Source organism: Poecile atricapillus, chromosome 1, assembly GCF_030490865.1.
Source record: "Poecile atricapillus isolate bPoeAtr1 chromosome 1, bPoeAtr1.hap1, whole genome shotgun sequence".
Lineage (NCBI taxonomy): Eukaryota > Metazoa > Chordata > Aves > Passeriformes > Paridae > Poecile > Poecile atricapillus.
Window position 1 is genome coordinate 143841403 of NC_081249.1, and position 27790 is coordinate 143869192.

At 39.6% G+C, this 27790-nt stretch overlaps 1 protein-coding gene across 1 annotated transcript; it reads left to right on the forward strand.

The window, feature by feature from the left end:
* Window positions 1–6: 6 nt before the first annotated feature.
* On the forward strand, window positions 7–27302 carry RTF1 (RTF1 homolog, Paf1/RNA polymerase II complex component). Its single transcript, XM_058858313.1, has 18 exons — window positions 7–201; window positions 2783–2893; window positions 11227–11374; window positions 12840–13044; window positions 15126–15240; window positions 16803–16914; window positions 17764–17899; window positions 18504–18681; window positions 19551–19633; window positions 19889–19976; window positions 20061–20168; window positions 20748–20825; window positions 22064–22185; window positions 22556–22613; window positions 23193–23270; window positions 24330–24425; window positions 24720–24831; window positions 26492–27302. The coding sequence occupies exons 1-18, from the start codon at window positions 124–126 to the stop codon at window positions 26596–26598; spliced, it is 2013 nt and encodes a 670-aa protein (XP_058714296.1). The 5' UTR covers window positions 7–123; the 3' UTR covers window positions 26599–27302.
* Window positions 27303–27790: the final 488 nt, after the last annotated feature.

Genomic DNA, 27790 nt, shown 5'->3' on the forward strand with positions numbered 1-27790 from the left:
CATGCGCGGTGCCCTTTGTGTCGGGCGGGCGGGCGGGCGGCGCGGGTCAGGCCGGGCCGGGCCGTGCGAGCGCCGCCGCCGCCGCCGCCGCCGGGGCGGGGAGGGGGCACCGCCGGCTCCGCCATGGTGAAGAAGCGGAAAGGCCGTGTCCTTATCGACTCCGACACCGAGGACAGCGGCAGCGAGGAGAACCTGGACCAGGTGCGCGGGCAGGCCCGGCCCGAACGCGGGGCCTGGGATCGCCGGCCCTCGCGAGGCTCGGCGCCGCCATCCCTCCCTCGCTCCCGCCCGGTGGTCCCGCGCCGCTCTCGCCCTCCTCAGCCCGATGGGGCCCCGCGGCCGCCGTGGGGAGAGCCCGCGCTCCTCCGGCGGGTCCCCGGCCCGCCCCTGGCAGGAGGCCCGCGTTGGCGGGGGCTCTGCAACGGGCCCGGTGCTCGGCGCCGGCGGGACGGAGGGGCGGTGGATGCTCCGGGGCGATGCTCCGGGGCGGTCTGTCCCTGAGGAAGGGTTAGCGGGGCCCGGCTGCCAGCGGTCTTCTCACCTCGAGTAGTGGGGGAAAGAGGCCCATAGGGCTGGGCAACTTTTCCATGTTACTTTGGCACGCTGAGAGAGCAGTGGCAGTCCCTGCCTCCCGTCGGGGCAGGCGGGCTCCCGGAGTATTAATGCGTGTTTAATGCGACCCTCTCAATCTTAGTGACTGCGCTGGGGGAGCTCTGTTGATGGGAAACCAGCCTGTGGATGTAAGAAGGGGTAGTATTTATTTATTTGTCATCAGAGCATCTCCCGGGGTTGTAAGTGCGATGTCTGGTGTGAGTTCAACCGTGCCAGGGTTGCAAAGGGAGTGTCTCCTCTTTGGAGCGGGCTGCTTTCAAAGACTTACCTTTTGGTGTAGCAGGAATTGATGGTGTGATTCCAATCAAAAATTGATAAATAAAGACATTATAGGTGAAGTGTGTTACAGCTTGTATTGGCAGCGCTTGCTCTAGGGAGAAGTTTGGCGGATAGAATATGCTGGAGCCAACATGCCTGATGTAATTTATGTGTTGGACCTTAAGAGTTTTTAATATAGAAGCTGTTGCTATGTTGCAATAAAAAAGCCTTCCCAAACGCTCAAAAATACTTTTGCAGATTGGGGCTTCAGAAAAATCAAATCAGATACTCTATTAAAACAAATACAATGGAGCTGTTGTAGTTGATCTTGCATACCTTTAGAGTCCTTAGGGCTCCCAATATCTCACTGCTAGTGTATCAGTTTGATAGTTTTAAAACTTGAAAATAGGAGTTGGACTAGCTCTAGCATCAGTCAGACAATCGGAGTGATGGTGGTAGGAATCACCACGTGGTTCTGCATCTGTTCCATCCCTCCCTGGCAGCAGGCATCTGCAGCTGTACCTGAGTAGTAGGTGCTTCCCCCTCCACTGAGCTGTTTGTAGCAACTGTAACAGCCGGGAGATATTTGTGCAAAGATGAAGATCAGGTAGCAGGGAAGCAATGTTTTTGAGATGAGAGAATACTGACCTAAATATTAGATACTCAGTTAACCCCTGTAGATTAAATGTGTCAGTTTCCTGTGGCAATCTAGGCTTGTTGAACCAAAGGCCTATCAACCTTTTAAATGTAGTATCTTGGAAACAAGTGTAAAAGGAAAGAAAAAAGGAACATTTCTTGGCTTTAAAGGTGGTGCTCCTCTTCAGGAGCTTCCCAAAGAAAAGCACTACTGAAGTTTCTTCAGGAGCTTCCAGAGGAGATCTGTTAATTGTACAAATGTGCTATGATGATGTTGTGGGGTTTCTTTATAGAATGGTTGGCAAAATGCCATTACTAATAAAAAGTTTCTTTGTTGGTAAGTAGGCAGTCAGTTTCTGCACTGTTTATATCCTTATTTGAGGTACTAAATTGTAATCAATTTTTGAGATAATCTTCCGGTTGTGAAACTAATGGAAACCAATGCAGCATCAGCTTCCCAAGACTGCAGAAGTTGGTGTGGCTGTATTTCTACACACAGCTAAGATTCATTAGCCCCAGAGCAATTTTTCTGAGAATAGATTCTGTGTCCCAGACTGCAGAGACAGTAACACAGCTTCAAAAATGTTTGTTTTGTTCTACTGCTTGTGTCACCTGAACAGCAGATGATGAGAGTGTTTGAGAGCCATGTAGTTCTTTGTGTGGGTGCGTGTTGCCTGTGAAAGTGCTTCCTTTTGAACAGAACAGCTCTTCTAAGTTCCATAGGCTTTGAGGTTGATACCTGCTCTGTGTCTGTCCAAAGCTTTAAGTACATTCACCAACAGAGAAAAGGAATTGAACAGGCTGACTAAATATTACCAGCCATGGTGTAAAGGTGATGCCTAAAGCATTTCCCCTTTAAAGTGTATAATTGCAAACATTTCTGTTGTTTAGAAGAGGAAGCTTCTATCTACTATTTGGCTTTTTAGGGCTAGTGCCACACAGTGTAGTTAGGATGGTTTATTACCCCAAATAAGACAAATCTGGACATGACTTTGAAAGTAGTTTGTCTTACATTGTTTATACCAAGGAAGTAATGGTACTAATAGTTACTGTGTATCACTTGTTATCATCAAAATCCTTTTGTAGCATCCAGTTGTATTAAAATTGTGTGTGTGCATGTATATCTATGAAACATAAGTAGACTTGTTCCTTAGTAGGTGGAAATAATAATGCTACTGGGATGTGCTCAGATCTTGCAGAGAACCTGCATGTGCACTGACCTGGATTGTTGAAACTAATTACAACACTTTGATAAATTTGTGTGTTTTTACACCAGGAGCTTCTGTCATTGGCCAAACGGAAACGCAGTGACTCTGAAGAAAAGGAACCACCTGTGAGCAAACCTACGGCATCTTCAGACTCTGAGACATCAGACAGTGATGATGAGGTGAGTTTATCATGTTATCAGTGAGATTGCTATGGATTATTTGTCTGGTTGTACCTCAGTAGTGAAAGTGTATTTATCATACAGTATATTTAGCCTGCTGACTTCATAAAGTAGGATTGGCTGTCAATGATGGAGACCTGTTAGGGCCAGAGAATGTATTTATTTTATTTTATTGAATATGTTTTGAATTCCAATTGTTTACAAAATAGTCTGACTATAGAAAAGGTGACTGCTAGTTTAATCCCACATTTATATGGTCTGGTGAGCTTCCTGTTTGAAACTAGTGTTTTTCCTGTATCGTTCTTGAATTGAGGTATCAGTGGAGCTGCTAAAGCTGGAATCTGAATTCAGGGAGAGAGGTTTTCAACCTTAGAGTGGAACTTCCCCCCTAAGAAAAGGGTCAAAGCAGGTGGTACTATTTTACAGGTAGTGAAACTGTTCTATTTAGCTACTTTGATTCTCCGAAGTGCTGTGAACTAGCTGTCTGGCCATTTGGACATGCAGCAGGGTGTGTTTTGATTGACATTTTTGAAGAAAGGAGCAAGCAAGAGTTTAGCATTACTTTGTTCTAACGTTTGTCAATTACCTGTATAGCAGTGCTTGTGTGCTGGTTCTGTTTTTGGTATTTGTTCTTGGTACTATGGTACTATGGAGAGATGGTTAAAAGTCTGTGCATCTAGAAAAGAAAATTCAAAGAGATTTATTAAAACAGGCATTGACAAATGTTCTACAGCTATTTGAATAAAAATAATTTCTTGAAAACTTACAAATATCTTTTGCAAGCTTTCTGCAAATTATAGTGAGGTCATTTATTCTACCAAATCTTAAAAATTTGATGAAGAGATGTTTGGTGTGGGTTTTTGTATTTTTTTTTTTCTTCTGAAATGATAGTAAGGATTATCCATTGTGGCAATTTGCAGACTAACAGGGTAGGGCCAGTGGTAAACTATAAAGCATTCTTTAGTGTAGTGGAGTTCTTCCAGTAGGTGAGAGGAATGTGCAGTTTAATTTTCTTACTGAGGCATTTTTGAAATAAATATGCTTGGAACTCTATTCCAAATCAATCATTTTCTTAAAAAGAGTGCTTCTTGTATATCTAATATACATTTAAGGCATAGAGACAGACAAAATTGTGACCAGCCTAGATATATTAGGTTTCTTATTGGGAAACTACTCAGTCTGTCGCTGTGTTCAGATCTGCTGGTTCACAGTTTATTTATTCTATGTGGAGACCAGCTTGTCTAGAAAAAGTAGACTTGGGTATGGAGAGCATGTGGATGATAAAGCCTTCCATTCTGTGTTTATCTCTGAAAACTGTCAGAATTTTAACGTGTAATAAGTAAGGTCTGCCTTTCCATTACATGTGACAATACGTCTTCACAGTTTGTGCAGACCTTACAGGTCAATAATGCCACTGTTGCACCCTGTGCATTTGATACTCTTTCTAATCTGTGTATCATTTAAAATTGATACTATGTACTTTCTGACCTCCATACAGCAAGAGGAAAAAGATTTAGAGAAGAGGTAATTAGGACACTTGCTTCTATTCCTGTGCCTGAAATATGCATTCTGAACTGCTGCTTGTCACAGCAGGATGAGCGGCTGGCTTATAACAGTTCTGCTTCTGCCAGTCATTCCGTTCTTTGCGTCCCTGGCTTTGACTACACTAGTCCTGTTGAATAACTCAGGTTTTAATAAGTATTCTTGTGGTTGGTTTGAAGTTTGTTCAGCCTTCAGGGTTGGGATAGGGGGTCTAAAAGTTGAAATTGTATTATTTGACTTCGTTCAAGGTACAGACCTTGAGGCAAAAGCATGGAAATTGTTGCCCTGGGCAAATGTGCCTAATCATACCCATATGTTTCCACAGAGGTTTTTCAGTGTGCGTGTCCTCTATGATTCCTGGAAAGCACTAAATGTTCCAAGATTGGCACTATGTTGCATGTACAGGAAAGAAGCCTAAATCTAATTCAGAGCATAATGCAGCTTGCTGCTTTCTTTTAGAGGGAGGAAAGTTTGTGGGGCATAGGGGAGAGAAAAACATTTTGGAATTACTGAAGAATAGCAGGTACAAATCATGCTGCATCTATACAATAGTGCCCAAAGGATGTCTGTGCATCTTTAGTATTACATTTATGTGTATCAGTGAGAATACACTTCTCATCCGGATCCTGAGTTCTATAACACTTAAATGATCTCTGTAGTTCGAATCAAATTTCCTAGCCACAGGACTGAAAGTGAGTTGCAGGCAATGAAATAGGAGGGATGCTCTGAACTGTTCTGGTAGGGCTGTGGAATGTTCTTGGCTGAATTACTATAGACTTTTGTTCAGTGAGATGATAAATAGCAATGACTGCAGGGCTTTGCAATAAGGAGAGCTACCTTTGCAAAGGGATGTACTAATCTGGACACAGATGGCTCCTTCATCTTGTGTATGACTATGTCTGCTCAAGAGCTCACCATGTCAAACTGGTAGCTTTCTGCATGTAACCAGTTTGGTGCTATCCAGGTTACTGCTGGGGCTACCATGCTAGAGGTTTGTATGTCCACAAGGTGTTCTTGTTACTGACTGAGGGCATTATGGATGATGTTCCTCAGTTGCAGCAGGTTAATTCTGGGCTGTTGCTTTTCATTTTATTCTGTCGTCTTTGCTTACAATGAGATAATTCATTCTATTGTGTGGGAAGAGTGGATGACTTCTGGAAGAACTTCACTGACATTAGCGTTGATTAGACAGAAAGCCACAATGCTATGGGAGCTCCCGTTTGTTTCTCTTGAGAAGTACACTCATTCTAATGTCAGGAAAGGTTCAGTTCTGCCTTTTAACACCTACAGGGTAAGGACAGAGTATCCTTCCAGGACTAGAAAACTTAGCATTATGAATGCTTAGTACTCTTCTGAAGTTTAGTGAGGATTATCCTTTTATACCTTTTTTTTGCAAATGTGTTAATTTGTTAGGGAACTGTATAACTGAAGATCTTGTCAAGATCTATGGGACAGGGGAGGAGGTGAGCAATAGTCAGGCAGCTAGTGAGGAGATTAGTTTCAAGTAACAGTCTAGAGGGTTTTATGCCTCTTTATATCTCCTTACTGTGCTTCAACTTAGAGCACTCCAGAAAAGCACAGGTGAGCAGAATATTGCATGTGTTTTTTCTGTGTTGGGGTGTCTTTTTTGTGCATTTGTAGAAATTACAGTACTGAATGTTGTCTTTTCCTGTGTGCTTTTATTTTATAATACTGCTTAATTAAACCTTCAAGAATGAGTGGGTTCTCCAATACTGTGAGGCCTTTGCCATACATTTTTTTTCAAGCTTAGGAAATTTGAAGCAGGCCATGCTTTAATTGTCTTATTCACAGCTTATAGACTATGTGCTTTGTAACTCTAACTTTTCCTGGAGGCAGTTTCCTTCAGCTATTAATGGGTGCAATAGTAAAGCTTTTCTCAAGGAAGAGAGGTGGTATTACTTCCTCTGCTCCAAATAAAGTGCATTTGCAAATCTGAGCAGCACAAGCTAATGGTATGAAGGCTGTCATGTCCAAAGGAGTAATGTGAATAAGCTATGGACAAAATTGGTATAAAATCTAGTCTTTACCTAACTTCTTTAAATTGCAAACTAGCATGGGGATGTCAGGAATAACTTCTTGGGATTTGATTTCTGTGAGCTTCTTCAAGCAGTACTTGAATGAAAGGATAGATCAGGTGTCTGGTGATATTCTGGCCCATAAAACCTTTTCTCAACCTGTTCCTGGCAGAGCCTCTTCTGTGGCTTCTGAAGGTGTTTTCTTTGTTTGCTTATTTCTTTTCCATTTTGGTGTTGACACCTAGAGTTTTCTCTCTGTGTCTAAAATAGTTTTTTAAGTTTTCTGTTTGCTGGCCTGTTGTCATCCTGAAGGTGTTTGAGGCGTTCAAATGACAGGTGTGGATCCTGAAAGGCAGGATAAATAACAGAGGCTTTTTCTTTACTATTTAGTTTTAAAAATAGTGGTAGAGAGCATTTTCCTCCTTGAAGCTGTTGGGGTGCTGTCTAGAGTTTTCCAAGCTTTGAGAAAGCCTGAAGACAGTAAATACTGCCTTATTTTCAAATCTGTGCTTCCTGCTGTTGAGTTCAGACAGGCTGAAACTGTAGTTGCATGACTTTCCTGGTGGACTGCCTTATTTTTTTCCTGTATGAATGCATGAAGATTTGTGAGCTGAGTTGATGTTACCTACCTTGGTGCACTTAAATGCAATGACAACAGGACAGCTGAAGTTTGTCTGGCCTTGGAAAGGACCACATTGGTAAGGGACCACTCTGCTTTGATGTTGTAGCTTGTAGTTTGCATTTTGCTTATAAAGCCGTTGGATATGGCAAGAGGGAAGGATATGGCAAGGACAAGCTGGCAACCTTTCTTATGCATCTCTAGCTTGATAGGGGGTTAAAAAAATGCTGGGAGAACCTATTTGCAAATTGAATTCTCAGTGTGTAATGCATTTAGGTACTGTGTGAATAGAAGGAAAGAACAACTACCCAAGTAGTAAAACAATTCTGCACTTTGAGCTCACTTCAGGTATGGGGTTTTTTTGGGTTTTTTCCCCTTTTTATTTTTCTTTTTTTTTTCCTCCACGATCTCATTTTGTCTCCCTAGTGGAAATATGTTCCAGGTTTGCTGAGCTATAAATTATTTTCTTAAATCACTTTGTGTAGTTGCTTTTTTAGAAGCTGACTTAAAAATTGAGGTAATTTTTAATGTGGTGGATTGGGGTTTTTTTCCCCTAAGTCCATTCTGGTTACTGTGGCTTAATTTGGAGTTCTTAGAATCAAGGAATCATTTAGGCTGACAAGAACCTTTAGGATCATCACGTCCAACTGTTTCTTGGAGGAAATATGCAAGCTATTGGCACTGTGAACCTTGGCAGCAAGAGGAAAATTCAAAAGGCTCTTCTGGTGGCTTCTTGTGAGAGAGCCATAAAGCTCTGTTGTTTGGTAGCACTAAACAATAAGCAGAAAGCCATGTTGCTGTACACTTTTGCATGGGTTTATTAACTTGCTGTGTCTGGAACCATGGAGGGTTCCAGATGGTGGCCGAGGGGGCAGCGGTGAATAGAGGGGCTGTTCCAATGAGGCGTTACAGTCATGGCAAGCATGTGAGAAGCATTGACTGGTGCTGCCTGACTGCAGCATGGAAGGGAGAAACTGCAGTAGAGGTCAGATTTTGGAAAGTGATTATAGTTTGAAGTTAAGAGAAACACAGCAAAGAAATATTTCTCACTATAACTGTGTGCATTTTTGCTTGATGCATGTGAACATGCAGTTGTTGCATGTTGCATTTTTGATTTCTGCTGGTGTGCTGGAGCATGAGGAAGGGACTCAAGACTTTGGCTTTCCAGTATTGCCTTCCCTTTCCCTCCTAGACCAGCTAATCTGTTGTGTCTTCCTCTGTTGCAAGAAGAAATTCATGTTGGCCACTCTCTCTGAGCAGTGGAGATAGGTCATTGAGTATTCAAATGACACCTCCAACAGTGTCCAAATGCAGAGCAATTTGTGAGCCTTAGAGTCTTGCACAGTGTCCTGGTTTTGATGAATTAGTGGTCCAAGATTTGCCCTAACTCTTGTCTTGTCCTGTAGTTGTTCTGGGAATGACCAGGCATTCATGAGACATTAGGGAAACTGAATAAGCCCAGAAGCACCTGAGTTGGGTAAGAATTTGGCTTTGTGACAGCACTGAAATTGGGAGATGGACATAGAGGTCAATTACATAAACAAAAGTGAGATGAAGTGTTATCTTCAGGGTGAAATAGAAACCTTTCCTAGATTAGAGAGCAGGTTTTTTAATTATCTTGTCCTGTGTTGGTTTGTTTGGGTGGTTTTTGGTTTTAATGGTTTGGTTTTTTTGTTTGTGGGGTTTTTTGTTTTTGTTTTGGTTTGGGGCTTTTTGGTGTTGTGTTGTTGTTTTTTTTTTTGTTATTCTTTGTTTGTGTGGGTTTGGTTTTTTTGTTGTTTGGGTGGTGTTTTTTGTTTGTTTTTTTTGTTGTTGCTTCTTTTTTTTTTTGTTCCAAGTGTTTGTCACTTAGATTTCAGTCCTATCTTCCTGGTTACAGGTTTTCTCCACAATTCTACTAGTGAGTTAAAAGCTGAAAACAGTGATATGTAACATATGTATGTACAGCTATGAAACATTTTATTCACTAAAATCCTGCTGGTTTTTATCTGATCTTAGCTTCTTTCATCTCAGCATGACCTTTCAAGGTCTTGATATAACTGTGTTGTATACTGTGGCTTTCTGTGTGCTGCTTCCTTGCTGTGCAGCATGCTGACATGAGGTATAATTCAGCATTAGAACACTGAAAAGAAGTGGCAGAGCTCTGAGAGGGAAGCACCTCTGCATCACTGCTAAATGCTGAGTTTCACTTGTCTTGCTGTTGTGTCTTCTCTGGTATACTGGCAGTAGGTGAGCGTTTGAGCAAATAGCAAAAATGCACTTTTCTGTTCACCTGGCAGATGATTCCTTAGTGCTGAGATTTGAGTAGATTTAGACAGAGTGCAAGCTCGTTCTTAACTGATTTATACGAGCATAGTAACCAGAAATAATATTAGACAGCAATATTGTAACACTGAACAAGTAAAACTTTAATGCTGCAGCTAATAAAATCTTCAGTACAAGCTCAGGCTGGTATAAAGTCAGAAGATTTCTGTGCAGTTTCTCACCTGTCTTACAGACCATCACAGACTCTGGGGTACCTGCATAGGGTATGAATTGCAAGGCTCACCACTGTACTTTTACCTCAGGAAAAAAAAACAAAACCAACTTCTGTATTTACAGAGACTTTTGAATACTCTGATGGTTCCCAAAGAACATGATGAAGCATTTGGTAATATGGAAAGTACAAGATTGTGTATGAGAATAATCAAAACAAGGGAAATTCCAAAGGTATTAGTTCAGGTACTGTTAGATTAGGTAGTAGCTTATAACTACTTGCTTGAGTTTCATCTAGAGTAATTGAACACCAGGGTTCTCTGAGGATGGTGTCTTATCAGGCAGAGCAGTTTATCAAATTTGATGGAATGATTACTGCCTGCATAGATAGACTTGATTCATCCCCCAGGATATAGTGATTGGGTAAGAGGCCTGAAGCTTTTGTGCATCTGAGGTCAAATCTAAAGTGGGGTTTTTTTCCACTTAGAGTTTTGAGTGCAAGATCTGAGTTATGCACAATTGTATTTGCTCACTTGCATTATGACTGGTGTTTTAAGACTGCATGCTCAACCAGATGGTGATGTGCATGAAAGATGAGAATAATATACAGGTATTTAGAGGATTTATATATATATGTTTGTGTGTGTGTATATAGACACATATATACACATAAAGTCTGTTATATTCCTGAGGATCTCATGCCTGGAGAATTTCTAGGAGAGGCAGTGAAGTGTAAAATATTGTAAAACCTTTAAGTAATTTATGGTCAATACTTATTGCTTCTATTCCCTTCTGGCTTTACCCAGGTAGTTGGAACAATGTAAAAATTCTATTAAGAAATCACACTGTAAGGTAAATACTAGTTCTGAGACTTTAGAATTTAAAATGGCTATCTGTGCATGTCTGGTGGTGTAACTCCTGTACTTGGAAACTGTGGTCTAAGTTAACTGAAAATATGACATTAAAAGAAAATTAAAATTAGGACTTGATATTGTATTTTTTTTCTTCCCCCCCCCCCCCCCCGACTTCTGTGATTCTGATTTGATTCCACTTCATGTACAGAGGGGTAGTGCCACCACCTGCATCATTGAGTGCACTGTTGGCTTGTTGCATAGAAATACAGACATTGTGTACTTTCGGTAAAACTGAGATTTTGAAAAGGCCGTCATGTATAATTGGTGTCCTTCATGAAATGTAAGATCTGCTACTGATTAAACTAGTTCTGCAAAACCATCAGTTGCTTCTATTTGATTGTAAACTGAAACTAGTCTTTACAAACACATTGGACACATTGTTTAAAATTATTTTCTTGGGAAAATATTTTCAGTACCTCCTCCCTTGGTAGATATTGCCAACTTTGAAGTCTTCATTATCTTTTAAAAGGAGTGCCCTACCAACTGTTATAACTGGTTTCTTTTTTTCCAAAGAAAAAACTTCAACCAACCACAGAATACTCTACTCCCAAAAACCTTGTAAAAGGCCCTTATTTATCTGATAAGTTTCCTATTGGCTTCTCTTTTTTTTCCTCTTTACACTTGAATGATTTTTTTGCTGTCAGGTATTGGGCTATTTCTCAGCTGGTTTTACTCCAGTGTTATGGAGAAGGGAGAAGAGAGTGATGTTTGTGTCTCATGATCCCTTTCTTGGTTCTTTCTGCACAGTGGACTGTTGGAGGTTCTAAAAACAAAAAAAAGGGAAAAGCGGGTAAGGCAGAGAAGAAAGGAGCCATGAAGAAACAGATGAACAAAGCTGCCTCTTCCGGCAGCTCAGATAAAGACAGCTCGGCTGAGAGCTCAGCACCTGAAGAGGGTAAGATAACGTGCATTTATTTAGTGTGATTCCAAGTGAACTTATCTGTTGTGCACCCTGAAGAGTAATGTTGCATGGTGATTTTGAAGACCATCTTCAAAGACTTTTCATTTTGTGACTTACAGTCAGGGGAACTTTTAAATTTACTGTGGCCTGAAGTACATGTAATTCAGTGTAGCACTGCTGTGAGCAGGCCATTGCAACTGCAAACTGAATGCTATTTCAGCTGAAGAATGAATGACATTTCATTGCTTGACTTTCTCCTGGAAAATTCCTCGCTTCCTTCTAGAATGTCCTATCTACCCATGTGGGCAGCATTTTTTATTCTCACTGACATATTTTCCCATCCCAAACTTCTTGTGATAACAAAGGGAAATGTGTATAGTGTTTGTGATGCAAATAGGAGCTTATCTTGTATGCATTTGCTCTGAATTGGAATTCTTGCACATTTATACTGACACAGAAGAAAAACTATTCTATAACTTTTTCAGAATTTTTTACATGAATATTGAGTACATTTCAATGCTGGGCAAACTTCCTGTTGTCTGTTTTCATCATGCCTGTGAAGGTTTGCAGGTGCTTACTTGTGATTTTCATTAATACTGAAAAAGGAAGTTTTAAGTATATCAAGCACAACAGATACAGACAAAGGCATGGAGTGACTGCTCCTATATATATGAGTGCTAAGAAATCAAGGGTTTTCACAGTGTGAGCTTGCAAAGCTGGAAGTTTGCAGAAATACTAATACCAGTATGGATGCAAAAGAAGGAATCCTAATGGTCTGCTTTTGCAATTCAATGTAATTTAGTCAATTAGGTGAGATAATCAAAGCACTTGGACTTGGATTAAGTTTAAAGGTGGTGTTACCCAATACTACTGGAGAGTCAGGTGTTCCCTGAACCCCTTTGTAGCTGGGAGGGCTTGTTCCAGTAACAGGACTAGTGTCAGGGCCTTGCCAGCCCTGAGGGTATTGGTTTCAACTTTATCTCCTTGTGTAGCAATTCATAGTGTTGCAGTCTTCACATGATGAATTTTGGTCCTTCAGGTTGCTATAATGAGGTGGTTAATGTGCCATTCTGTGGTGGTTGATCATGGTGTTTGAAGTGTGTGCACACAAACTTATGGCTGAATAAGCAACTTGTCAGGGACATAAGCATATAGGCATAGAAGTCTAACTTTAGGACTGTAACACATTACTAAAAGGCCTTTTAAATTGGTTTGTTCTACAGAGATTTTTTTACTTATCACCCAATTTGTGTTCAAATGTAGTACCACTCATTTTATAATTTTTTTTAGCAAGCATATATTATGGTAATTTCAACCTGGCCTTCATTTTCATTATATGTTTTTAGTATAGTGGAAGAGAAGTGTAAAATTAATTCATGCTATCCCTTGTTAATATGCTATAATGAAATGGTTGAGCTTTGCCCCAGCTATATATCACTACCTTATATTTTTGATTTAGGGGAAGTCTCTGACTCAGAAAGCAACAGCTCCTCATCTAGCTCAGATTCAGATTCTTCATCTGAAGATGAGGAATTCCATGATGGCTATGGAGAAGACCTGATGGGAGATGAAGAAGACCGAGCTCGACTGGAACAAATGACAGAAAAAGAGAGAGAGCAGGAACTGTTTAACCGGATAGAGAAGAGAGAAGTGCTAAAGAGAAGGTGAATTTTATATCTGTTGATGTTGGGTAGCAAGTTCTTAAAGGCTGCATAGAGAGTATGCTGACTGTGCTGTCTTGTTTAAGGTCCAAGCATTAAGCAATCTTAAGTGAGTTAAGCTTGATTGTATATTTTTTGTATGTAATCTGTCCCTGTAGTAATTAAGAAGCACTCAGCAGGAGTTGTGCATATTCTTGTAGAAGACAGTATCTAAAAGTTTCTCAGCCGTTGAATATGCACAGTTCTGTTAGCTACCCTTGTAGTTATGTTACTGCTCTGTAGGTTAGATACCAGACCTTCAGAAAGCCTGCTTTCTCTTCATCTTTTTTGTATTAATTGTCATGTGCTGATGCTTTGGAATAAGGCAAACAAAGCAATAAGGTGTACATGAATTTCTGGAATTTTTCAGAAAACAATGGTGAAGCACAGATCAGTGTTAGGGTTGCCTGTGTATGGGTGTGAAACTGGTTTGGGCCCTAGTAGAAGATAGAGATACTGAAATAATGAGGAGTGGTGTTGGATATGGGACTTTCATGGAATCTTTTGTGGATTTCTACCTTACATACTGTGTTTTTGTTGTTTGTCTGTAGCTGTTACACTATCCAGTCAGGCATCTTCTTTGTAGTATAGGTATTTTACTTCCTATGTATCCTAATTGAAAGGATTTGGCACATATGGGGCAAGGTTTCTTGAGTTTCTTTCTTCTTTAGTGCCCTCTCTTCTCATTTGCTGAGAAATTTCCCTGGAGGACTGACATCTGTTGAGTAAATCATGTCAATACAAGCGACTGCCAAAGTGTGTTTGTCTAAGGCATAGCTAGAGCACTGCCTGCCTGCCTTGATTTTAACACTACGTTCAGAATCTTATGTGTTCTGCTGTTCTCCTTGAAGGGATCAGAATGATTGTAAGTTTGGATTTGGATCACGTAGAAGGACATCCTATCTTTCAAATTTTACTCTCTATTCTGTGGTAACTGAATGTCTCTGTTTTAGAATGCTGGAGAATACTCGATACAAACAAGCTAAACAATCAAAGCTTGAGTTACTGTTTTAATCTTAAATGAATTTGTGCTGTTCTGTGTAAAGTCTTGGCAGGTAGAACTAAGGGGGTGGTGGGGTAGTCATTTAACTTTATGATGAGTCTTTCAAAAGCTCTTTGTATGCACATTGTGCTGTGAGTTCACTGGGATTACAGCAGACATTGCATCTGATATAATGCCTGTGCCTTGTGTGTTATGCTTCATGTTAAAGGCATAAAGGGAAATAAGCTCAACTGACGCTTCAGTGTGTTGTCGACAAAATCCAGGTGTAAAGGGCTGAAGAAGAATGGACTGTGTAATGTGCATGTGGATAACACATTTTGAATTTCAGTTACTAGAAGTATTTTTTTTCTTGTATATGTTCGTATGCACCCTTCACTTTAGCAATGACCAGTCCATGGTGCAGCGGAATCTCAGTCATGGGACCATTCCACTGAAATGACTACTCTTCTGAATACAGTGGCTGAAAATAAGACATCAGGGTGATATATTTCATGAAGGTAGACAGGGAAGTGCCGAAATTCTTCTGCAGAAACTAAGTCTGGTGAGAATTTAGCTGAAGGAGAACTCCCTGAAAGGTTGCAGTCATTCTTATACAGACCAGTGCTAGTATAAAGGTGAAGTTTAAAAATGAAAAAGTTAGCATGATAGTGGCTTTAAAGAAAAAAATTCTTTTAGCTGTTTAGGTTGAAATTATGTGAAATAGCCATATGATTTTAGAGTTGGAGGCAGCTTGCAATGATCGCTGCACTGGCAAAGAGGAAAATGGAGTAAGGCATATTTCTATGGTATAGTAATTTCTATGTGGTCTCATGAACCCTTTAGGTTCGCTCTCTGTAGGACTGCACTTGATGTACTCAGCTTTTCTTCACTTTATTTTCTTGGGGAAGGGAGGGGATTGGAATAGGGGGACAGGGTAACATAAAAGGGACAAGCAGTTGAAGTGTTCCTTGCAGCCTAATAGCGATTGTAATCACATCCGACTTTGCTCTCTCAGGAAGAGCATTTTATCATACTTTCTTTTTGTTCCAATAACTGCTACTAGATTTGAAATCAAGAAAAAACTAAAAACAGCAAAAAAGAAAGAAAAGAAAGAGAAAAAGAAAAAGCAAGAGGAAGAGCAGGAAAAGAAAAAACTCACACAGATCCAGGAATCCCAGGTAGGAAATGAAACTGTTCTTGGTAATAAACCCTTTTCCCTTGGTGAAAGGAAATAGGATATGGCCTCTCTACCTCTAATGTTTTCACTTAATGTCAAACAGTGTAGCGGGTCGGAATTTAGTTAATTTATATGCTCAAGCTATCTTCAGTTTTTCCAGTTCATTTAAAGAAGTTAACATCTTTTGGCCTATTGAGGGGTGCACTGGTATTCCTTTAATGAAAACTACAAAGTTGCAGCTACGTCTAGAGTTGCTGTGATAGCCCTCCCACATGAGAAAAAGAAAGCAACTTTTTACAGTTCCTTTAGCCAAGCTTCTGCCATTCAGTCTGAAACATTCCATACATCCTTTTCTTGAAAAGTTTGAGAGAGGAGACCAAAAACTGCTCAAGTGTCATGTTAATTATTTTTCATGCACATACATACAGTGGAAAAAAAATGCTTAGTTTCTTTTGGCAGAGATGTCAAGGAAAAGTTTGAATGCCAGGAGGAGCAGTAATAGTTCTTTAGTTTTTCCACTTCCAGTAAAAAGAGGACACTGCCAGTTTTTGAGGCCAGGCCTCTGTAACTGAACTGTGGTTTCAAATAGTGAAAATCCTGCCATTAATAGAGAGTCAGGGCTCCCAGAGTGGGAAGGGATTCATCTTGCTAACTTCAGCCATCTAAGAACCACTTGTTTACACTTTCTGTTGCCTATTGTTTTGTGCAATGGAAGAGGGGATCTTCAGCTGACAAATCGCTCCATGTTACTTTCTGGTGAAAGAGATATTTGACACCTAAAATCAAATTAGGTGAGATGAGTTTCCCCTTAGGCACATGTTGAGTGGAATGAATCTCATTTTTCTGCTCCCTCAACTCCATATATGTACATGTGTGTACACTTTAATAGTCCATTTATAGTACACAAAGTGTACTTGCAAATACATATATGCATGTGTAAAAGTATCTTATTTAGAGTTCTTCTACAATGCCTTGCAGAAATGACTTCAACTTAGCTCAAATGAATGTCTTTTATGCTTATAATAGAGGCTGCTTTCTCCATAGAGATAGACTTGTTAAAAATGGAAAGCATAAGAAGACTTAAAACATTTAAGATCTGGATCCATCTTGCAGATTTTAGAAGCAACTTTATTTCTGCTTTAAGTATTTTTTAACCTAACTTTTTTCTTTGCTACTAAATGCTTTGATTTGGCCTTGCAGAAGCAGCAAATGAGAACATTCATCCAGTTTTTCCTCATTACATGTTATTTGCTGAATTACTGCTGTTTATTTCTCTAGTCCTTTTTTAACTTCAAGGAGGAATTTTGAGACTGAGATTTGGTGGCAGAAATGTTGAGCTATAAATATGTTCATTATTTTTGATATGAAGCAGAGAGAAGAATTGTGCTCCAGATTGACTTCCCTCTCTTACCTCATAAAAAATGAGCTGAAAAAAAGTGATTTCAAAAAGGAGTATGTTATTTCCATTTGAAAAAATTTCTAAAGTATGTGAACAGTCTTTGTTTTAATGCTTTTCATCTTATGGGTTCATGGTGCTGAGGGATTTTCTATACATGTTATTAGGTCATGTCACATAACAAAGAGCGGAGATCAAAGCGGGATGAAAAGCTAGACAAGAAATCTCAGGCAATGGAGGAGCTAAAAGCAGAAAGAGAGAAAAGGAAGAACAGAACAGGTATGAAAGCATGTTGCTATTGCTACAGTTTTTGAGGCATTATTGCAACTTTTTGAAAGTTATACTTCCTGTTTCAAATTAAGGCAACAATCCTACACCTTTGAGTGAATGAATTCCATGTCTGTTTTTTCCTTGGTCTTTGCCCAACATGACCACCTAGGGTGATATTTGGCAATCACTGATGTGGTATTCCTCACTGCTCCCCCACCCTGGAGTGGTTTAAAACCAGAACTTTTATTGCAATCCACTGAATGGCTCTTAGTAAGGTTTAGTTAATGTATCTGAATTGGTCACTTAGATTCAGATTTTTAATCTCTGAATCATTCAAACTCCTACTTACCTGACTTTTGAAACCCTGCCTGCATTTGCTTGTTTCTTCACTGACACATCATCTTGTCTATCTTGCCACTGACTTTTGACACAACCATCTTTTTTACTCTACTGGATTTTATCTAGTATTTATTTTGATCCTCTCCAAAGATGAGTTTGGTTTTTTTTCTTTTTACTTGTAAAATAACAATGAGTTGTCTGATCATAATAGTTTTTTTCTTGTATATCCAGTAGTTACACCCATCGTCAATTGCTATGTGCAGTCAAGCTGGGAGACTGAAAATAAGTACAACTGAGGTTTAGGATGATTTTAAATACTTCATGTATATGCAAAGAGAGAAGTCAATGAAGTGCACAGCTTACTAGTGGATTTGAACATGTGCCACCTGTATGTAGTGTAAAATTAATACCTGTTTGCCTCTTGGATTTTTTTTAAAGCAATTAATGCTCAACTCTTACAGGGAAGCTTTCATAAAATATTTATAGCCTGCTTTTCCTTGTTCTGTGCCCTTTCCCCAGCTGAATTGCTTGCAAAAAAACAGCCATTAAAAACTAGTGAAGTATACTCTGATGATGAAGAGGAGGAGGAGGATGATAAGTCTAGTGAGAAAAGTGACCGCTCATCCAGATCATCATCCTCTGATGAAGAGGAAGAGTAAGTAGTAAACACTGGGATATGATTACTTGTAAGTATGTTCAAAAATAGAGATCCACTTTAGGTAGACACATGCTGTTTTAGAGGATTGTTTGGGGTAGTTCAGTGTCTCTAAAGTAGTTTTACCTCTGGGCACAATTGCATTGCTCAGATTTGAGTCCTTGGCACTGTATCACGGTTCATAGGACTCGTTTACCTTGGGTGGGTTTGCAACTTCAGTTACCTGCTGTCAGGTTCAGCCCAAATTACACTATTTTTTACTGATTTGTTCAGTCCTGCAGTTCAGCAGCTGCCGAACTCTGGCACATATCTGAGCAGATGCATGTGCTAGCTTATCTTAAAGCATTAGTCTATAAACTGCCTTGGTATGTGTCTTTCTGCTTTCTGGTAGCAGGGGCAATGTTCAGTAAGTCTAGGACTTCACATTAAGCTTTTCTCATGAATGCTAAATTCGCACATCTACTGTCAACTAGTGCATGATGAATTATTCCTTTTACTGGTAATTTAAATAGTGCTCACGCTGCACCTTTCTCAGGACCCCCTTTCTGGGTTTTGATTTTGTCTCTACCTTTTTCTTTATTCCCTCTCACCTTTCCCCAATCAGGAAAGAAGAAATCCCTCCCAAGTCCCAGCCAGTGTCCTTGCCTGAAGAGCTGAACCGAGTTCGGTTGTCACGGCACAAGCTGGAACGCTGGTGTCACATGCCCTTCTTTGCCAAGACAGTCACTGGCTGCTTTGTCCGTATTGGCATTGGCAATCACAACAGTAAACCTGTCTATCGGGTGAGTTTAGCTCTGAGGGATTTAGTTCTCTTTATTTCTGTGCTGTAATAAAATATTTGCAGCTTATCAGTTCTCAGGTACCAGTGACTGATTGATACAAAAAGATTGCTTATAACCAGAAAATGTAATTGCTTCCAAGCAGGTGAAAGAAACTGGTTTAAGAATAAATACATCTATGTGACCACCTAGGGGAGGAGATAAATTTAGTGAGAGAGAGGGAGCACTAACAAAGATCTTCTAGCTGTGGTTCATGTTGTCTTATCATTTGTATTGCAAACTAGAGTTCCAGACTCTGCTTACCCCAAGTAAGGATGAGTAAGATTTACTCCTTATTTCTAGGACTGTTATTTAGTTATTGTGGTCTCTTGATTATTTTTTTTACAAAGTTTCTAGTACATCAGTGTGCCTTCAGAAGAGACTGTGATTGAGAACACAGGGGTTTTTTTCTGTTTCATTGCTGCAATCATAGGATAAAATATAAAGTCTCTAAGATTGCATTAAAAAGGCCCCCAGAAGGGCTGTGTTTAGTATATGAGCAGCAATAGTGTATTTCATTTGGAACATATGTTAACCCAAACCAACATTATTTGAGAAGGAAATAGGAAAGGTAGGAGAGTGTACACTCTTTGGTCAGGAAGGCAGAGCTGAGAAGATACAAGAACTGCATCAAGCATTCAGATGGCAACTCATTCAGTACGTAAAAATGCATACTGAAGAGTCTTGCTATCCTTGATCTGGTTAGAATTGTTAGCTAGATTAAGGTTTTTTATTTCTAATGAAAAGGCTTGAATATGCTAGATACATTCCAGGAACATGAATAAGAAACCTCTCTTGCATCCTTCTTCTCATATACTTTACTCTGTATACAGGTTGCTGAAATAACTGGTGTGGTAGAGACTGCAAAGGTTTACCAGCTTGGTGGCACACGGACAAACAAAGGACTACAATTGCGGTAAGATACTAAAGGAATCCTCCTTAGTTCATAAATCAGTGTCCTTTTCATAGCAAATCACATTCTCTGTGGGGTTTGGATGTGGGAACTGAAAAGTAGACTGAGCCTTGTCATTCTACTTAATACAAGAATGTTTGGGTTGGGTATTTTTTTTTTTTCTCCTTGTGCATGATGAAAATTATAAAATATCCCCAAAATTTCATGCAGGGAGTAATGACTGTGTTAACATGTGGTTGTCTTGTTTTATTGTTGCAGGCATGGCAGTGATTCACGTGTGTTCCGCTTGGAGTTTGTCTCAAATCAGGAATTTACTGAAAGTGAATTTATGAAGTGGAAGGAAGCAGTAAGTTTGTCAGACTTTAGTTTCTTCTCAGCAGCCTTCTGCCAAGCATGCTTTAAGTGGAGAGTAACTCTGTCTCATGTTTAGATGTTCTCTGCTGGGATGCAGCTACCCACACTAGATGAGATAAACAAGAAGGAAGTGTCCATCAAAGAAGCCCTCAACTACAAGTTTAATGATCAGGATATTGAAGAGGTAATGGTGCATTGTAGTGAAACTGTGGCAGAGCTTAAAAGTGACAGGAGCTCATGCAGTAGAGCAGTAGCTGTTACAAAGCAAAATTATCATGGTATTTGCTATCCAATAAGGAACTAAAAGGCTCAAAAGGGGGTTTCATAACTGGATAGAGTAGCTTGATGATCCTGCTGTTGTTTGGTGTTCACTCCTGCTTTTCTTCATCATTTGTACCCTGTTATCTCCTCTTGAACTTGTGTTGTGTAGCTCTGAGCTCCTGAGTATGGCATCTTAGTTCTCTGGTTCTGAGAAACTGACAGCATCATGGTAGTTGCATTTATCACAGTTGTGGCAGTTTTGTATTTGCTTGATACTGAGTAAAGGTGATTAGCATCAGGTTTTTGTAGGCAGTGAGGAGAATGGAGCTTTAACTCATTACCAAAGGCACAAACTAAAAAACAGAATCATCAGAGCATACGTCAAATTCAGTGGCAATAAATAAATTCCTTAGGTGATACTCATCTGTTGCTTTTAATGTCCAAGTATTGAAATAGAGATTTCATACTTGCATATTCATGTTGTTTCCTCTGCATCTTACAGATTGTGAAAGAGAAGGAAAGGTTCAGAAAAGCACCTCCAAATTATGCCATGAAGAAAACTCAGCTATTAAAGGAGAAGGTGAGAAATGAGATGATGCTTGAAAGCTTAATGCAGTCTTTGATTTTGAAGAACTGGAGCTCATCTGGATTTTGGCAGTAGTCAGCAGTAAGCTCGGCTTCAACTGTGCAGCTGGAAGGTGTTTCTCAAGGTTCAGTGCTGGGGTCGGAATACTCAGAACCCAGTCAGCTATTGCACTTTTTTTAGGGGCAATTGCCAACAATTTAAGCTGTCTCTTTTTGTGTCCTTTAAACAAGGTCTTAAACTGATCTGCCTCAGAAACTTTTCATTTATTCTTAGTTTTTTCTTTTTGGATTTTTTGGGTCAATTTTGTTGTTGGTTGTTTTGATGTTTTTGTTTTTAGAGTACCTCATAACAATGTTTGAAAATTGATTTTCTCTTCTTATTTTAAGAGGTAAAACAGAAGTTGTGTTACATTATTTTTTACTCAGGGGTAACTCAATTGTCACTTTATGGCTGGTAATTTTGAAATATTGAAAAAAAAAAAGAAGTGGCTGAAAGATTTACATGCCATGAACTTGTTTTTACCTGTAGTCTTCCTGGAACAAGTAGACCTAACAGCACATAAAAGCCAAAGCCAGGAAGTGAAAAAAACAAGCGGTCTTAAGCATCTCTGAAGATAGGACTGCATGAATAGAACCAAAATTTGTTTGTCTTTCTCGAGACATTGAAGCTTCATATGCAGCAAAACCCAAGAGTTTGTATTAATATACATTTCTTGATTCCTTGGTTTAACTGTATTTTTGTGGTCACTATTTTACTACACACGAACATGTTAATTGTTAGGTTCCCATCACAGGGGGTGCAGTTGCTTTCTGTTGTCACCAGGTGGCACAACAAGCTGCTGTCGTGCCTTAGGGGACTCCCCGCTCCCTGAAGTAAATGGCAGCTGGCAGTTGTGGAAATAATTGTTTTCCTGATGTGCTAAATGGAGACGTTTAATTTTAATAAAACTTGTAACTTAAGTCATCCAACTGACCTGTCCTCCTCATGCTGGGACTGGTGTTTGTAGATCCTCCGCAGTGTAAGGGTTTTCAGAGTTCTTCAGAATAAGAAATCCAGTTTTGCCCTGAGCTGTAAAGAAAGTGTAGCTCTTTGTTGTACTCTTGTTGTACCATGCAGGGAAGAACATTCACGACCAGAGTAGGGTTAGCTGACTGATTCACGGATATACCTGTTACCTCTCTGAGTAATTCTGGGTAGAGAGTAGTGCCTAATGAGTTACTGTTTCGTTGAAGGCTATGGCAGAGGACTTGGGGGACCAAGATAAGGCCAAGCAGATTCAAGATCAGCTTAATGAGCTTGAAGAGAGAGCAGAGGCCCTGGATCGTCAACGAACAAAAAATATTTCTGCAATAAGGTAAGAAGCAGATATTGGGAATTTTCTGTCTTAAATAGTATCAATATTTTAAAAAGAGAAACTAATGAATTAACAAATTAACTGCAGTATTTTGTTTCTTTTTTCCTGCACAATGTGTTAATGTGTATTGTAATGGTTCTGTTGTTAGTGCTTGTCTATCTTCACTTTCTTGTATCTGTCATGCAGTTAAAAGTGTCAAAAATGTAAACTCTCTTCTATATACCCTGGGGGCAGTTGCATTGCAATAAGAGTAATTTATGGTCAGGATGAAGCTGCAAGAATGCTTTCAGGCATTTTGTTGTGTAGGGACTGGTAAATGACAGTCACTTTCTTTTTCTTTCCCCCACCCTCCTTTTTTTCCATTCTGCAGTTACATCAACCAGAGAAATAGAGAGTGGAATATCGTTGAGTCTGAGAAGGCTCTTGTGGTAAATAGTGCTGAATTAACACTTTTCTACGAGTAGAGATAAAATGATGCAAAGAGGGATAATTGCATGGCAAAGTTACTAATTTTTTTAATTATCTGTAAAATCTTTCATGCAGGCAAATGACATTATTTTAAAGCACAATGCTTTATTCTTTTGCTCAATTCAGTTATCTGCAGATTAGTCAGTATAAGAGTGACTTAATGCATTTTATACTAGAAAGAAAAAATAAGTTTCCTCGTAAAGGAGACTTCAGATAGTAAAACAGTGAAAGAGATACTCGGTTCTCTGTAGTTATATTTTTATTAAGGAAGAGTTTAGCTTGTTAACAAGTGCTTAAGCATTAACCATCCTGAGAGTTGTGTGCCTATTTTCTATGGTTGTATGCAATAAGAACAGTTTTGTCCTGTGAAGCGTATGATGATGGGTGCACTAAAATATTTCTAATCTGTAATGTTGCTGGTTTTTCTTTGATCTCAGTATTGTATATAGCAGATGAGTAATTGCATGGATGGAGGGCTGTGGGAGGATTTAAAAGAGTGCAAGTAGCAAACTGCAAAACCTGTGCTATTTCTTCTCCAGGCTGAAAGTCACAGCATGAAAAACCAACAAATGGACCCCTTTACTAGGCGGCAGTGCAAGCCCACAATAGTGTCTAATGTGAGTGTAATACTTAAAGTTCAGTTGAGGCAATTTGCTGAAAAACAGAAACCGATGTAATGCAGAGTGTAGGAACAAAAATTCCCAACTGTGCTATATGCTATTAACGCCCTGAATGCCAGTGTGAGATACAGCTGAGTGAGATCCTGGTCCCTCTTCTTTTTTAATGCAAAGTGTGAAGGACATAAGTGATGTGGGTATGTACTGCAAAGGCAACCGTGATTGAGACTTCTGTCTTGAGTTCACCTATGTCGAATTACTCAGATTTAGTTAGTTCTGGGAAGACAGTTTGCTTTAGGTGTGAGCTTCACTTTTAATCAGCTGAAAGTTTTGTGAAATATCAGTTAAAGGTGAGAGGAGAACAAACATTTTGGGCCTGTGATGGATGAAGTAGTTCAACACAAACTTCTCATGTGATATTGTGGCAAAACCTTCTACTGCAGTCCCTCCATATATAACTGATGAATAACAAGGTGATCACCTCCTCCTTCTAAGTAATCTGGCCTTGTCGAGGTCTGTTCTGGAATAATATATGGTTCTGCTCAGGTTGGTTCTCATCAGTCTCCACAAACCAGCAAGGAAATAAGAGAAATTTTGCAGGGCTTGAATTAAATATTTCTGAAATACTACTTTATTAGAAAAGAATCGTAACTCATTAGCTTTATTATACTAGAGGACTATTAGGTAAAGAAAATAGTCTTCCAAAGATTTCTTCTTTCTAGTAGAGTGTTTCAGCCAGAACTGTAAGCTGAAGGCAAATACTTACTACAGTAGTATTAACAGTAGTTGCAAAACAAACCATATAATCAGGAAATGTATTTCTGATTTTTTCAAATAAAAGCTTTCTGAAGATGGTTTTTGGTTTGTTACCTTCAGATTATATCAGGATGATTGCAGTAGCCTTTTGTGATTCTGAAAGTTGGGTGAACTGATACAGTCTCTTATGGTTTTAGATTAATAGATGTGAACAGTGTTTTAACAAAATGTAGTTCTAGCTTTTGCAAATTTAAATGCAGTAATTTTTATTTTTTATTCTTCCCTAATATTTCACCTTTGCAGTCCAGAGATCCTGCTGTCCAAGCTGCCATCCTTGCCCAGCTAAATGCAAAATATGGATCTGGTGTGTTACCAGATGCTCCAAAGGACATGAGTAAGGCAAGTTTCCATTTTGGTCTCTGTTTTGTTCCTCACACTGTCACCCTTTTGCTCTGTGAAGCTTGTGAGTAATAGTAGGTGTGCATGCTTCAGTTCTAGAAAAGGGTATTCTGTAGAGGTTTATCATAAAAAAAGCAATAGCTTCTTGGTTCTTGGGAAAGGAAATTTAAGTTGCTCTAGCAGTATGAAAGCTACACTAAGTATGTTTGTGACAGAAGAGGGGGAAAAAACATTTTTATCTCTGTTTGTATGGCCAGATAAGATTTGGAAATTTAACTGTAGTTTTCATTTCAGGGTCAAGGAAAAGATAAAGATGTGAACTCTAAATCAGCTAGTGACCTCTCAGAAGATCTTTTCAAAGTGCATGACTTTGATGTAAAGATTGATCTTCAGGTTCCCAGTTCAGGTAGGTGTTCCATCATCTGAGTCTGGGGATGTGATTGTCCAGCTTATTTTGCTAGAATATACTTCCAGAATAATTCTTTCAAAGTTATTGGTGGGCTTTTGAAAATTGGAGTAACGACTCTTTTTACCATCTTGGCAAGTATCTCGAACTGGGGAGGAGATGTGTGATAGTGACATCCATTGAGAAAAGAACAACTGTATTGTGTTAGACTAAAACCCTTGATTTGAAGACTAAAATCCTTGATTTGAAGCCTAGGGAGAGAAGGACATAATGAGTGGTTTTTGTTATGCTTTTCCATTCTTTATTATCTATGACTTGCATAGTCTTTCGGGAAGAGGTAGGTGTTGTATTAAATAAGTCTTGGCAGCTACCTTGATACTTATTTTGTTAATTTTTCTAATAACTTTTGACAACAGGTAAGCTGTGTGTCTGTGCTGTTCGGTTCTGTCCTCTGTGCACATACTGTGGGGATAAGGTATTTTCACTTGATCTTGAATCTCCTGCTTTACCAAGCTGCTGTTCCCTAACTTGGACATTGCAGATGGTATTGAAGCTAAATTTTAGGGGAACGAAAACACTGACCAGTGAGTAAAGATAATAGACAAAAATTTGCTGGCTCTTCCTGTTTGTTATCTTGACTTTGGCAGCAGGAGATGTGTGACAAGAACAGTTGAGTATCATAGGATCATTTTGATTGAAAAAGACCCTTAAGACTATCAAGTCCAGCCATTAACTCAACATTCACAAGTCAACCACTAAACCAGGTTCCTGTGTGCCACAGCTACACATCTTTTAAATACCTCCAAGGATAGTGATTCAACCACTTCACTAAGCAGCCTGTTCCGATGTTTGACAACCCTCTTGGTAAAGAAATTTCTCCTAATATCCAGTCTAAACCTCCCTAGTGCAACTTGAGGCTATTTTCTTGTGTCCTATAAAGTTGTTTTCCAGTGGGAGGATGGCATGGGAGGAGTATACCAGTGCAATTTGATACACAAGGTTTAGTATTTCTTGCATTACTTGAAGGATTGGATCTTCAGTTTCTTGGAGGACAATAATTTAGGAAGTACTGTAAGAATGCACAAAGACAAACCTTGTCAAGGAGCAAGAGCAGAAGAAGTTGTTTTTCCAAGCTAGGTTAAGATGGAAGCTCTGGATGTAAGACTACAGAATGAGGCAGGAGTTCAAGAGCAAGAGACTTCCTGAAACAGCTAGTGACAGTTATGCTTGCTAACTCTTAAGCTGGCAAGCAGATGAGGGTTAGGCACTGAAGGACACTGAAGAGAGAAGGATGAGAAACATAGTTTTCCTTAGACGGAACGCCATTTTGGCATCTTACTTTGTGCAGTCTCATTGCTTAACAGAAGAATCTGGAGACTGATAAAAATGTGTGCTGTAGACAGATAGAACATTTGACTTTTTCTGCTTACTGTCTGTCTCTGGATTAACAGCTGGATTAACACACAGAGTCAAAATTGCATGTGCTGCATCTGTGAAGATAAGCTCCCCGATACCGTTTGTATTATTAACTGACGTTTTAACCTGATGTATAGTAGAGAAGCCAGACATGATTTTGTGGTAAAGTTGACAGCAAAAACGACAAGTAAAAATTTATAGTGTGCCTGTAGCTTGGTCCTTACTCTTTTCTTGTCCCCAACAGAATCTAAGGCACTGGCCATCACCTCCAAGGCTCCTCCAGCAAAAGATGGTGCCCCTCGGCGATCATTGAACTTGGAGGACTACAAAAAGAGACGGGGGCTTATTTGAGCATGCCCACTCTGCTGCTTCTGATCCTGCATGCTCCATGATGATGTCCTACTTCTTCTTCCTCCCTTTTCAGTTCTCCCTTCTGGGTTGGAGCAGCAATGGAGCTGGGAAGAGACTCTTTAAAACTGCCAGTCATTTGTAACATAAACCATTCAACTATTTACTGTATAGACCTCCCTTCTTGCCCTTTCCTCTGCTCCCCTCACAAATGTGGATCTGTGCTATTTGGGGTTCTCCCACTTCTTTTAGTTTGAGTTTTGTTTTTATTTTGTTGATGCAGCTCGTTGGTCCACTCTGTGTTCAGTATTAGCCTGAGGTCTGGATTTCCATAGGAATCTCTTGGCAGTTGCAGAATCAGCACTTGGTGATCTCCCCTTACATACCACCACAGGCACAGTGAATAAACATTGGCGCAAGACCTTTGTGGCTGGAAGGTCATCTGCACTTTCTCCCTCTTCTTCTTCCTCCTTCATCCTAGCTTTGGAGAAGGGAATCTTCAAAAACTGGCCTAGGTTCAAAGTGTAAATTTTTTTGGGAGGGTTGTGTGACTTTTTTTCAGGTGTTTTTTATCATTTTTAAGCTGCAGTACTATTTGTATCCGTCTGTCACAGTTCTTTACGGCTGTTTTGAATTTCTACCAGCTGTACTTGAGCATCTGAAATTGCAAGAAAGAAACTCATTAAATGTGATTCTTCTTACTAAAATGGCTTGGCTGATATAGCTATTTAACTTAATGTTCCCTTTTTTAATTACACTTAACTGATAAGAAAGAGGTACACAGCTTTTAATGTGGGACTTGTCATCTATAGCACATCCAGACTCTACAGCTGTCACTGGGTGAAGTAGCTTTTTATGGGGTGACCCTGGGGAGCTCATTTGGTTGGGCTTTAATTTCTTGTCCAAGCTCTCAATATTATATATTTGTTAAGTTATTATGTCTTCACTGGGCTCCAGCTTTGCTTCTTGCTTTCTGAACCATTTATATGGGGCTTCTATTGATAAATAATTTTTTTTTAAAAAAAATAACATTCTATGGAAGGGGAAGGACATAATAGAAAGGTCAGTGGGTAATATGAGAGGTAGGTGATGGACATTTTATATATATAAACTGGTACAAATACAGTGCAACACAAGCACAAGAATTGTATGGCTTTATGGAATATTTGACTGGACACAAATTGACAGCTAAATT

Bases quoted from the DNA above. Each gene is read 5' to 3' on its own strand.
- RTF1 (XM_058858313.1), top strand. From the start codon at position 124: ATGGTGAAGAAGCGGAAAGGCCGTGTCCTTATCGACTCCGACACCGAG. The intron at 15,241-16,802 runs GTAGGAAATGAA...ACATGTTATTAG, and splicing joins CACAGATCCAGGAATCCCAG to GTCATGTCACATAACAAAGA. The intron at 19,634-19,888 runs GTAAGATACTAA...TTATTGTTGCAG, and splicing joins AACAAAGGACTACAATTGCG to GCATGGCAGTGATTCACGTG.